The 13,870-nt window shown below is 28.0% G+C and overlaps 2 protein-coding genes across 2 annotated transcripts; both read right to left on the reverse strand.

The window, feature by feature from the left end:
• Positions 1-887: 887 nt before the first annotated feature.
• On the reverse strand, positions 888-5,906 carry LOC132925152 (myosin-11-like). Its single transcript, XM_060989572.1, has 4 exons — positions 5,448-5,906; positions 3,778-3,957; positions 2,591-2,905; positions 888-1,142 (listed from the first exon to the last, which is right to left on the reverse strand). Exons 1-4 carry the CDS (start codon positions 5,904-5,906, stop codon positions 888-890), a joined length of 1,209 nt encoding a protein of 402 aa, XP_060845555.1.
• A 2,621-nt stretch (positions 5,907-8,527) lies between these two features.
• On the reverse strand, positions 8,528-9,038 carry LOC132925153 (uncharacterized). Its single transcript, XM_060989573.1, has 2 exons — positions 8,835-9,038; positions 8,528-8,656 (listed from the first exon to the last, which is right to left on the reverse strand). Exons 1-2 carry the CDS (start codon positions 9,036-9,038, stop codon positions 8,528-8,530), a joined length of 333 nt encoding a protein of 110 aa, XP_060845556.1.
• Positions 9,039-13,870: the final 4,832 nt, after the last annotated feature.

Consider the following 13,870-nt stretch of genomic DNA (forward strand, 5'->3'; position numbering starts at 1 on the left):
AAATTAAAAAATAGCTGAAAAAACAATTGTTTATTTTATGTAGTATACATAAAACTGAATTATATATATTATCTGAATATTTTCTAACGTATTCTATTGCTTTCTCTCTCTGTGAAATGACTGAAGCTAGCTAAGAAACAACGTTATACCTATTTAATAAATTCACCCTCTACTCACTATCAACAAAATAGATTCACATCAAAACAATGTCCCAAAAATATTGTTAGAAAACTGTACACTTGAAACACATTTGTAGGCTTGTCAAGTATTCAAAAAAAAAAAATCAAATGCATTTAGGATTTTATTTTATTTTTTTGCGAGAGGAGGGGGTGTTTAAATAATTATGAATACAAATTTTAATTTTTTTAAATGATTGATATACAAAACCTATTATTTCAAAAAAAGAGGTTTGGAAGTACAGACACCATGGACCCCCCCTGGATACGTGCCTGAATGCATTAAAATCCAAGCCCTGCTGTAGTTATCCAGCGTTCATCTTTATTATTGTATTGTATAATAGTAAATTATTTTTGGACAAGCGACCTCAGTTGTATTTTCTAGTTTAAAATTGTCGATAGTCATTTGCTGAATTTATAAAATTCACAAATAACCACACATAAGATATACATGGGAAGAACATATCCTTTTATCTTACCATTCATTTAGACAGCATAAAATTAATTATATTATTTATTTTACGGTAAAAAGTGTAACAGAAGGCACTGAATTTTGATATGAATATATAACTAAATATATCTATATGTAATAACTTTTGTTCCAATTAATTTTTTTTTGTACATGTTTAATAATTTAATTAAAATTTGTTTTTTTGAAATATTGATTAGAATAAAAGTTATAATATAGTTCATTAATTTAATCAGCTTCAGTTATTCCTCACACTCTGTAATTGTTCGATCTATGTTCAATTCTACGTCATAATCGTATGTCTGTATGTACGCTGTCTTGCAAGTAGAAAAATGTCTGACTGCGCCTCTGTTCAATAACCATTCAAAGTTCGTCTGGTCATACGACGTTGGTTGTTCTTCATCGGTTATGTATTGATTTGCTTTATTTGCGATTGTTCTAATTTCGTCAAACATTTCTTTTAAATAACTGCACTTCCAATCTTGTGATTCTTTTTCCTAGGTAAAATAACACTAATAATAATAATAAAGAATCGTATCACTTATATACAACAGTGGTATTGTGGTAACACTATATACTAGTAGGTAATGCTTCACATAAATTGATTACTGGGAATTGGATATAGGCAATGACAAAGTTGATTCAATATAGCTTTATGAAGCAATAACTCACCTACATGGAAACATCTAAAACCATATAGGTATGCAGTATGCACACTACCTTACCATGACACAATTAAAAATTGTACCATGGATATTGAAACCAGGTTGAATATTATGATATTAATGTAACTAATAACAAAATATACCCTAGTTACCGGTGTGCTATGTTCCTTAACTTATTATCTACCCTTTTTTGATTTTGAGCAGTGATGATGAATGTATTGGTTTTATAATAATACGTGTTTTTTATCGATAATCGTTGATAAAAAATAACGATTTTTGTGATTTTGTTGTTATTTACAAATACGAATACGTAGTTAGTTCTTATAACTCATTACAAAATAACAAAGCTTTAAAATATATATGCAATGTAAAACAGGGAGAAAACACCGGTGTAATGAATAATATGTAATATGTAATATGTAAAGATTTAATTGTCCAAATTTATGTCCCAATCCGTCCCTGAATTAAAATAAATTTAATTTTATGATAGTTAAGCTGGATTAGATAAATATGATGTAAATGTATGCTAATGAGCCTAGTAGGTAAAACCTTTACTCCTAAAAATAAAACTGATTACTAGGGCTGGGATTTATTTGTAATAAAAAACCAAAAATATGTGCATATATATGTACTTAAAATAGCCAAAATATGTAGTATAAAATAAAAAATATGTAATAACAAAAATTTAAAAATATCAATAAAAAAATTCAATTTTAAATAATTTTTGAACAATACGATTCATTGTTTTTAATTTCTAATCAATTTAATTTAAAAAATATAAAATATAAAGATATTTTCACAACTGTACACAAACGCAAGTACTGATACTGTTGTAAATTTGTAAATATATTTTATCAAATAATTTTTAAACATAAAGTATAATTTAAGATCATTGAGGCATGAGTTATCGAACATAAACAGAAACAGATAAACTAAGATCAAGTTATTAATATTTAACTGATACTTTCACATACTAATTTCCTATATGCATTATACACTTACAATTTTTACGAGTACTATTATCGAAGTATAAATGTATAATACTACTAAACCACCGAAATTGTCAAAATCTACGGAATATGTAAAAAAAAAATTCAGGTATTTTACAAATAATGTAAAAGTATGTATAAATAAAACATATTTTATTGCAAATCACGTGAAATTAATTTATCATTTGCAATAGGTACTTAATTTATCATGTTTTATTAAAATATGTATTTACATACAAATCCCAGCTCTACTGATTATTATGAATAAATAATAATCAATATGACGCTTACTGTTATGACCTGTTGTGTGGTGTTTTCTATTAGTTTTCTTTTTAGTTGAATAACGTCTCTAAGGCGTTCCAACTCCGCAGACAGTTCATCTTCATGCTTTGAATTTTCTTTTTGCATATCAATTTTACTACTGCTTTGTTTTTGAAGATCTACGGTTTTCTCCGGCACGAAATTTTTTTTTTTCAACATTTCGGCCCTCTTCTTTGCTTGAATTATCTCCAGTTCTACTATTATTTTGATTTTTTGTTCGTATAGTTTGTCCAATTCCTGATATTTACTAGGTGGTATATAGTTTCTTCTGTATTCGTTGAATCGCTACGCAGATACAATCATTTTAATTAACGCAATCAGGACAGCGAGGGAAAAACATAAAATTAAAAAAAATCTTATGGTGCTCTATTATTAGGACAGTAAATGATTGGTGGATCCTGTTTTGCTTATACATTTAGCGACATAATATTGTGTATCGTGACAGTACATATTTAAATATTTATTTAAAAAAAAATATATATGTTTTAATGAACACAGTTTAATCTATCGTGATAATAATTAAAAATTAAGTATGCATTTTGCAAGTCCATAATCGATGAAATTAAAAGCTATTTAAATTCTATTATATTTATATTTTATCCATTACAATGATTTCAATGAATATCAATGTTTACTCAACGCATACTGTATAGCGAAGTCGTAATCTACTTGACGTATTTTTTTTATTAATGATTAAAAAATTAAAATTAGGATCGATGTATATGACATTAAATTATATATATATATATTTTAAATTACAATTATACTCTATTAAAACAAATGACTACTGTCTACTGATGTTGATTTCAATTGTTTATAAAATAATATATTTTCACAAGGAACTATTTTGTGATTTATGGCACTCGGTATATTTGCACTTATATATAGTATATTTGATTAACGATACTTTTGTTATAAATAACATCTGTCATGGATCAATCAAGGGTTTTACCCTCAATGATTTATACCTCATAGATTTAACAAAACGTATATGATATAAGGGCCAAAATAAAATAATGCTTTTAAACTTTTTCTAAATACGATTTGTAAAGTCTAGCTTTATTTAGTGATCAGGCTTTATTGGTAACCTACCTATTTATAGATCCAAATTATTTTATTATTTATTGTTTCGAATCATATTACGCGTGCGTACATACCTCAAAAACACTATAGTATTCCTTTATGTTTTGTATTAATTGCTGATTGCGTATATCGGATCTGCCAAGTAAGATTGTTTCAAAGTATTTCCCGATATATTTCTCTAATTCCTCGGTGTATTCGTACATTGAGCACACCAATATCTGTCTGTTGGCGTACATACCTTCTTGTTGTTTTTGCTACAAAAACGTAGTACAAAAATACAATATTATAGTTTATAATAATACTATCATTTTTTAAAAATACACCAGAGGCCACATGCGCAAACTTCATTAGCTGGGTATATAATACAAAAAAATGGACATTAAAAATAATAAATTAAAGCCTTCCCTCAAGAAAAAAAATGCAGCAATATAATCACTATATTTACTGTTGATAAAACATAAAATAATATAAGTGACCTTTTTTGATTTCACCAAAATATTCATTGGCTAAAGCTTATAATAGTCACCTATTTACTAGTACAAGAGTTTTGATCTCGTCTATTACTTATAAGTTTTTTTATTAATATTTTATTTTCAAAACTATTTTTTTTAAATGAAAGTCTAATTATTTTAATATTGAATTCTCAAAGAAAAAAAACCTATTAAGAGGATATAAATGGATTTTTTCTTATTATCATACAATACTATATAAGCAAGTAAGAAGTAATATTTTACTCGCTTAAAAATTAAAATGTTGTGAAAGGTTGACGAAAGACCTATAGAAGAATATAGATAATTTTCTTACATTTAAGTTTTATAATAAATCGATTCACTCTAATATTTAAGCTATATATACAACACAAAATTGGAACTGTTAAGTCTAAATATTGGTATCGTATAATACGTTAGTGAAACGGAGACAATACATATGGGTAAGTATAACGTCCTCTTAATAATAATTGTATTCAAATTTTAAATTTTTGAGATTTTTAAGTATACTTAGGTAGTTAATATAATTACTTAACTACTGAAGGATCATAGACATTTATATAACTTAGGGAGTATCTTGAATTTCTGACTTCCTGAAACGATTCTAACTTATTTTTTTTCAAATATGAACCCTCCCCCCCTTTTCTTGTAAATTATGATGATTGTTTTCAAATATTTTAGATTAACCTATATTCTAAATTCGAACGAGTATATTCTGAGTTATTAATATGTATTTACTAATACTTAAAGCATAGAAGTGCGCACGAGGTTACAGGGTATGAAACTGCACCCACAGTGAGTTTAGCTTAGTTTATTGTTAAGATACCGAGTTAATTAATATTTCACGAATTAAAAAAATGTTAAATCTATTTTTTAGTATTGTGATTTGAAACTCAAATGCTATTATATTATATTTTACTATTTGAGAACATACTATGGCAACCAAATAGATTTTTGCTTTATCCAAATAATACAATTTTTTCACTGCTATTGTAACTACGATATTCTTATGGAACGCCAAAAGAATTAATTGAAATTTTAAAACGCTTATTTTAATATTAAAAAAATTGTTGTGTTCGTTTCTATGTTTTGACAATGTATAATACCTAACATTTTTTGGAGCATAAAATATATTTTAAAAGCGCATATTATGTTAACGTTTTTTTAGTGTTATATTGGCTATTTAATACCAAACCCATTACGATGGTTATAACTTTAACTGTTACAACCAACTCGTCGTGTTGCATTGCACCTACCTTAAGGTTGCTCGTATTCTCCAACGCCCGAGTGATCTTGTCCATCATGGCAGCCCTTTGCTCGATCCTCTGGGTGGCGGCCTCGTACCTGGTTCTGACGAAGTCTGTGTCCCCTTTCAGGCGCGTCAACATCTGATCGTATTGGACCTGCCTGCGTTCGAACAGCGCGTCTAAGTGGGTCCAATAACTGTTCACCTCGGCCTCTAGCCGCTGTTTTTCGTCCATCAGCCTGTCCACGGACTGCTGGCGTTCCGTAATCAGGCGGCCATTCTCACCGAGCACCATCTCACGCCGTTCCTTGGTACTGATGTACTCGGCCTCGCCCGTGTCCAGGGCATCACTGGCCTGGCGGTGCTCGGCTCTGGCTGCGGCCAATCGCCTGTTCAACTGCACTAACTTCTCATCGTAGTCTTCCCTGGTTAGGTCCTTTACCGACTCCTGCACCTCGACTGTCTCCATCGAATTTATATCTAACCTTTCGATTTTTGGTTAAAAACTTTAAAACTTTTGGCTGTTTGCTAAAATGGAATATATTATAATAAAAACATATGTAATACTAAACTTCGGTCTCTACGCAAAATCACAAGTTCGCCTGCAAGTGTGTCCCGTGTTTTTGTTCCAATGTTTTAAACCGCAGCTCCGTAATTGCATAAATGTTTTAAAGGATTCTGATTATTTTATAATGATATTTATTTTTACTTAGATTTTGTTCATTTATTCGATTTAATATAAAACATTTTTCACAGTTCATTTTTATTTATTTATTTTATTCATTTAGTTGTATATTTAATATTTTTATGAGAAAATGTCCAATTATAAAGGAACAAAACTATATTTTATTTTTATATAACTATGTATATATATATATATATATATATATATATATACTTACCAAACAACGCGATTTCCCCGTTAAAAACATAAGTAAATATATAATATACTATGTTATGTATAGGTGTATTATTGTTTTAGTGTAAACTGTAAGTATCTCAGTTCATGGCCCATTTTCTGTATTAATTTTTCTGAGATCAGCTATCCATCTGTAGCGGATTCGATACACAGCACTTGGTATACTATAATAAGACTTTTAATGCAGTATTTGCAATTTATAGGGAAATAAACACTAATCATAAATAGATAAAAAAAAAATCGTTATACATAAATCGAAAAAGTTGACATTTACAAATGACTTAAATAGCAGATAAATATTTAAAAAATATCAATAGGTACAAATATTTGGAAATATGTATACAATTTTTCAATTGTCAATGTCAAAAGATTAAATTAGTGTCAATCGTGTAATTAACTTATCAACTAATACTGACAACGAGTCTTTTATAAATTTGCAAGAGATGTATTTTCTTATATATTAGAAATGTTAAAGCCATCGAACTTTCTAGATGGACGTAACAATTTTACAACAAACTATGCGATCTAATAGATAAAACATCTAGCACACGTTTATGTGTATATACAATATACATAACAATATGTAAATTAGCACAAAACATCTATCAGCAAAATTGAAAAAAAAATAAACTGTGATTGTATAGGCAAGTACCTGCTCATTAAATTTTCACGTAAAATATGTAATTTAAAACGCAACATTTTTCTGTACCAACCTCGCATCACTCACTGAGGCGCTGAGGCTGAGTTGAATATATAATGTGGTATATTATATTATTATTTATTATTAAAAATATAAGTGAATTTAACGGTTTGCTTATTTTACGAGTTTGTTTTATTGTCGTTTTAAAACATTGTTGTGCAAAACAAGAAAATATCGTGACCAACAGTTTTAGAAATGTATTTTAGACTTAAAATGTCAAGTCTTAAAAACAAAAATATTATCAAAATAACAATCTAAAAATAAATATTAATAATATATTATAATAATTATATCATCACAATTCGTGAATTTACTATTAGGTTATAGGTACTTTCTAAAGTTTAAATAAAATAGTATAGAGGTACCTATATTTAATCAATGCCATGGAATACACGACAGTTATACAACTGTTAATTGTTATTGTACATTAATAAAATATTAGCAACTTATTAAGTATATAAAAATAACATAACAATAAATTAAATCATATATACGAAGGTATGGTATGATTATGGTGTTAAGTTATACTCAGTTATAGAACCATGTAGTGTTACAACAACTAATATTTCAAATTTTCTAATGTAATTCGAAAATCTCTTCGTTGCTATATTTTGGTACGTATATCATATATTACATGTATTATAAATTATAACTATTATAAGTATCTTTTTAGTTTTTACATATTTATATCAGATCATATATCCGTATAACAAACGGTCGAAATTAAAATAATATATTTAAATATTGTACAGCGGAAAGTGTCGAGAAGTAGAATTCGGCATTGAAGTTCAATAAAACTTGGCTTTTATACTCAGGTCTTTTTTAAAAAAAAAACCCATATTTTAACGCTTCAAATAGGTAAATAGTAATTTAGCCTACAGTGGTTTTAAATTTTAAAAGTTATGTGTACAATTATAATAATAAATTAATAAATAATAAAATTATAATCTATATTAATGTGTGGTGAGTGTACGCGATTTCCAGCCTAGTTTATCTTACTCATGATTTTGACATTTGGTATACGAGTATATAGGTAATATATATACCCGAGTATGTGCACCCCGAAGCTTATATTAAAATAAATAAAGATATAATAAATTTGGTGCTTAGCTTACATAGGTAGTAAGTCTGATACTCTGATCTCGTCTGTTTTGAGAAATTGTATGATTTTTGATTCTTATCGGGATCGAATGCTTCTATATATGAGCACAGTGATGATGCTTGTTCGAGCGTGTTGGAAAGTGGAACATTCTAGGAAGATGAGTTTCATAGAGAGTATTGTATGCAAAGACGTTTAGACATGTTTCACATAATATGGGTTCGAGTCAACTGTTATATAGTGTGATATGACTGATAGAGAATATAAGTTGTGTGTGTCCAATGCGCTCTCTTGTTTGGGGAAAATAATAAATATTATGTATTTCAATTAAATAGTAACACTGCAGACTATAATTTCGGCCGAATGACTTAATTAAAATAGGTGTGTGTATGCGTTATAACCACCTCCAGTGCCTAATCTTGCATTTCTCTCCATAGTGAAAGCCTTACGGGATTTTGTTTTTTCAGACTCCCAAAATTTTTTCAAATTCTTAATTTCTCTCTTTATTAATTATAATAGGTACATTAATATTTTTTTTTTTTAAATAATTATTAATTAATGTACTAATACTATCTACATACTACATTTAAAGTAAATATACACATTCATAATAGAATAATCTATAAAGGAAATACCTTTTATACAATTACATATTTTGAAAGCAATGTTTAGTAATTACCTTTTTAACATTAGAATGAGCATTAAACTTATTCATTAGACATAACCAAGTTTGATTTTTTTTGCTGTTGGTATTAAAATCTTTTTTTGGATCTTCTAATACTTTGGCCACATTTTCGTAACAATGAAAAAATATTGTTTTTTCATCTTCTTCCCAATTTGGACCTCTTTCACGTTTTAAAATTTTATTTGATTTTGAATCCATTTTGGATACTTGACTACTTGAGGTACTTCGGAGTTCAGAAATCAAAATCAGATTGATTATAAACTGTTTATAAGTATCAAACTGATAACACCGATAATTATCATAAACATTATTGATAAGCATGGAATAATAAATTAATTTTTACGAAAAATAATTATAATAATAAATAATTATAATATTTAAGTATTACCTAGCTACGGGTTACTTAAATGTCAACTATGCAATCAAAAATTACGTGTCAGCTCCGTATCACTTAGGTGTCCCGTAGTTAAGTATTACCTAAGCAATTTACGATGCCCTTAAAGTGTTGGACTGTGCATACGGGTGATAGTTTTTTAATGTTAAGTGTTAACACATATTATTGTTACCGAATTCAAAAAATCTTTTTCTTATAAAGTTATAAGTGACTTTGATTTAACTTTTTTTCTATCTCAAAAATTAGTGTATCACAATAATTTTAAGTTATGGTTGAGGGGAGAGGTAGCTATCTTATACATGCAGTAAACTCATCGGTATAGAGATATCTGACTTTGATTTATGTAAGAAAATTTTTTATTAAAAATAATGAAATAATATAAAAATATTAAAGCGTGTTTTTTTTTTTTTAAATTCATCAGTTATTTGAAAAAAATTGGGCCATTTTAATTTTGTTTGTAATAATAATAATAATTAGTGTTTAATTTTAAAATAATTTTAGTTGTATTGAGTAAATTTAAATGAGCTATTTAAAAATTAATCCAGAATGCGTACAATGCCAGTACTTATATTGATTAGGTATGCTCAATCTTCCGCGAAAATTCTCATTTCAATCTAAGGTCATCATCCGACTGAAACGTTTCGTGCTATTATGAAACACACTACAGTATATACAACATTCGCATGACAAACTTGTACAGTTGTACCGTTAAATACAAAAATAAAATATACTTGGTAATAATTATTAATCACGAGTATAAAAATAATATTATTCAACATAAGCAGTGGCTACTGAGTCATTAATGACACTACACGCAGGACTGACTGGACTGAGTGGACTGCCGGAATCCAGAAGTGAAAGTAAATATTATTAGTTATTATATTATATTGAGCATCGCGACTGGGATTTTCCTGTAACGCGAAATCATTTAAAGGCCGACTGCAATATTATTGGCATTGCCAATAATTTATCAATATTAAGTATTGCGAATTGACCAACATACGGTCTGTAATAATTTTACGTTTACAAGAAATTAAAGCAGGAAATATTGTGTACTTACGCATGTCCAAAATCGTTAAGAGCGTTTTGTCAAAATAATGTTTGAGCGAACTATTAAAATATTTAATGCCATTTAATTCACAACCATAGGCATATACGATATATATTATAAAATTCGATTTACATTAAATATTTAATCCGTATACGTACATATGTATTATCTATGTATTAATATATTATATAACATACTGGTTAAACGGCATTGTATCGATTAGAAATTTATTAATAAGGCTCATTGCCCAACGGGTACCTAACCGAATCACCAAACACATCTAAACTGGTGATTCCAATCCAGTTTGAGAGAATTCGTGGTTTATTTGGTATACACTCGAACTTATCGATTCAGTAGGTAATAGTTTTATTTTCACAATTGTTTATATCCAATTAATATAATCGGTTCGAAAAAAAAATAAAGAACATTAATAATTTAATCTAAAATGTTTTAAGTATTTGATATTTATTTGTTAATCCAACTATTGGGTAAATACCCTATGTTGGATATAAATTAGGTATACCTTATATTTACTGTTTGAAAACAAAATATTAATTATAAACAACCTTTCTTGATAATTTGTTGACTGTTTATCAATAAATTTGATATCGTGTGTTATCAAATTATTCAAAAACGATATTGATATCGTGTCGAAGTATCAAAATCCTTGGAAATCGCTATTATATTGAAGTAAAATATTTGAATATGAGTCATATATGACATTTGTGTGAAGGCAACGCGTTAATAACATGTTCACTGTTCTGATATGATGTAACTCAAGTAATACCATAAATTGTGTTTGGAATTCTGAACCAATAACAAATTATGTAATTTGCTTGTTTGCCAAATGTACATTGAATATACCAGGACAGTAGCACTGGAGGTCTGAATTCAAAAAAGAATTGTAATAAGAAGTTCAAGTTCATATGTTGTAACAATATATTATAATTATTATATTATATCCATTCGATAAGGATATGCCAAAAGAAATATAGACGGGTACGCGAAACTGAAACAACTTACACCAGCGACATTTGCAAGGGGTTAAAACACCCCCCCCACCCACCACCATAGTGCACTATTGACAACATTATTTCTTTTTTTTTCTCGTGTCATATTATCAGTTATCAATAGTCGTCGAAAATACGTAAATTAGTAAATAAATATGAATAATATGACATGTTAATTTTAATATTTACTACTATAACATAATCATTACCAATACATATAATATAGCATATTATAGGTATGACGTTAATAAGATTTATTAACAACTCTTATATTAATCTTACTTATCACGGCCTTCAATGTTTTTGATGTTGTTGTCACGGCAGTAACACGGTGACGTAGTTTTGTTTTTCCACACCTACGTTTCATGGATAATGGAAATTCCCATAATTTTGGTTCAATATTTTTGTCTCATTGCTTATGTGCATAATTCGTAAACCACTTAGTGTACACTTCTATAGTTCTATTATCATTTCACGATGTCAGAAAAAAAAACAAAAGTTATATATAAAATATAATTCATATTTCATAATGTATTATATTATACATTTTTTTTTATAATTATGTGACGATTGCGTTGATTCTAGTCTACTCTAAAGAATATTTTATAATATATAATATACATGTATTTAAATACATTTTGATTGGAGTATCTCAAACCAATTGATGAGTTGGACTAATAAATCGGTAAATAAAGTTGTAACTACATAAAAAATATAAATCAGAGGTACAAAATTTATCAATATTGACTAAAGCTTAGCAAGTATTACAATTATTATCAAATAATATAGAAGATTTATTTTTTCGCGATAAATACTTCAACCCGGCGCGCGTATTATACTAATAAACAAATAAATTGCAACAGGCGACTTAGCTGAATCTGCATCACCGCTGTTACCGCCACGACTTCCATCCGAGGGAACCGGCGAGCCACGTCGATGTCCAACATCCGGCATATCCGTGGCGCTGTCCAATCCTCGCGTCCGTCGCACTGACGACTGAAGCCGTAACCAATACTAGCCGAACTGTCCCTTTAGAAATGTCTGCAAATGCACCGCAACCGATGTCCGCCACAACATGTCCGTCTAAAAAACACAACCGCGGAAAACGTGATATATATACTTATATAATACAGTGTCGTAATTTCAATTTTTTTTTTTAATACGCATGACCTGCACTTTATAAGCGCAAGCCACTATCAATTTATTATAAATATTTATAAAGTAGGACAAATTACTACAATATATTGGATTTTAAATACGCAAATGTACCTATACCCTGCGCAGTCCAAATGACGCCACTCATATAATTTATAATATATATATCGTCTTGCACAATTGTACACAGTACACAGTATAGCTAAATATCCTCCAGAACAATGGCCAAGAAGAATATATTTTTCAAGCTTGATTTCTGATCTCCATTTTTCAATAGCGTTTACAAATTGATGTTCCACTTGTTCAAGGTTTTTACTAAATTTTGGCCTAGAACTACGACCGAAGCCCAATAGATCCATGGCATATATTAGGTCTACGGTTATTTGATATTTTATACTAGCAACAAAACCAATTTTACGTTTTCCTGTTTAGCTTCTAATGTCCATATTTTATCTTCTACAATACAACATCAGACTTTCGGCTTTTGACTTTAGCCAGGTATCGATTTGCGCCGGTGAGGACTGATGGCTAGACACACGATTACTATTCACTGCTGAATTTCTGGTGAAACGATTTTTGCTCGAACACCTCCAAAGCGGCTTCTACACAGGTAGCTATTAATAATAACAATAATAGATACATTAAATAATAACTAATTAAATAACATAACAAAAAATTTATACTTGGTTCACATGTCACATCAAACACAATTTTCAGTAGCTGTCTTAATTCTTAAAATAAGTATATAAATAAAAAACAATTTTAGCGTCATGACAAATATTTGTATACTCAATATTATAATACCTTGTGAATATGTTAAATAAACATGTTTATCCGAAATATTTTGACTTTTTTTTTTTTCATTGTATTTAAATTTTAAAATACTTTTATTTTTATATAGATACCACTCTGTTTTAAACAAATAATACATTGAAACTTTGAAACATCATAATATACATAATTAATATATTATTTACAATTTTAAGCGAAAAGAACAGTTTAGACTTTAAAGTTGACTTATTTGAGTAAATACGGAAATGACTAATGAGTATATGATATTTATTTTATACATAGATATTAAAATTAAATTTTGATCAAATTCTAAAAATAAACTATTTTTATAAATTATTGGATATTACTATTTTCATAAATAAAATAATTAAATATCATTACAATCAGTATAATGTTTGTTATATTTATAGACATAATTTCAAAATGTTTTTTTATATATATAGGGTGATTCTTTTATCATAAAAAACTCATTATTTCAAAGAGTATTCATGTTTTTGAAACTATTTAAAAAAATGTTTTCAAAAACATGAATACTTTTTGAAATAATGAGTGTTTTATGATAAAATAATCACCCTGTATATAGAACGATGATTCTAAAAAATGCATTCAGTGTAGTATTTAAAATAAT

Source organism: Rhopalosiphum padi, chromosome 3, assembly GCF_020882245.1.
Source record: "Rhopalosiphum padi isolate XX-2018 chromosome 3, ASM2088224v1, whole genome shotgun sequence".
NCBI lineage: Eukaryota > Metazoa > Arthropoda > Insecta > Hemiptera > Aphididae > Rhopalosiphum > Rhopalosiphum padi.

Bases quoted from the DNA above. Each gene is read 5' to 3' on its own strand.
- LOC132925152 (XM_060989572.1), bottom strand. From the start codon at position 5,906: ATGGAGACAGTCGAGGTGCAGGAGTCGGTAAAGGACCTAACCAGGGAA. The intron at 2,906-3,777 runs GTATGTACGCAC...GTATCTGCGTAG, and splicing joins AATACTATAGTGTTTTTGAG to CGATTCAACGAATACAGAAG. The intron at 1,143-2,590 runs GTAAGCGTCATA...TATTTTACCTAG, and splicing joins CCACACAACAGGTCATAACA to GAAAAAGAATCACAAGATTG.
- LOC132925153 (XM_060989573.1), bottom strand. From the start codon at position 9,038: ATGGATTCAAAATCAAATAAAATTTTAAAACGTGAAAGAGGTCCAAAT. The intron at 8,657-8,834 runs GTAATTACTAAA...TAATTAATAAAG, and splicing joins CTCATTCTAATGTTAAAAAG to AGAGAAATTAAGAATTTGAA.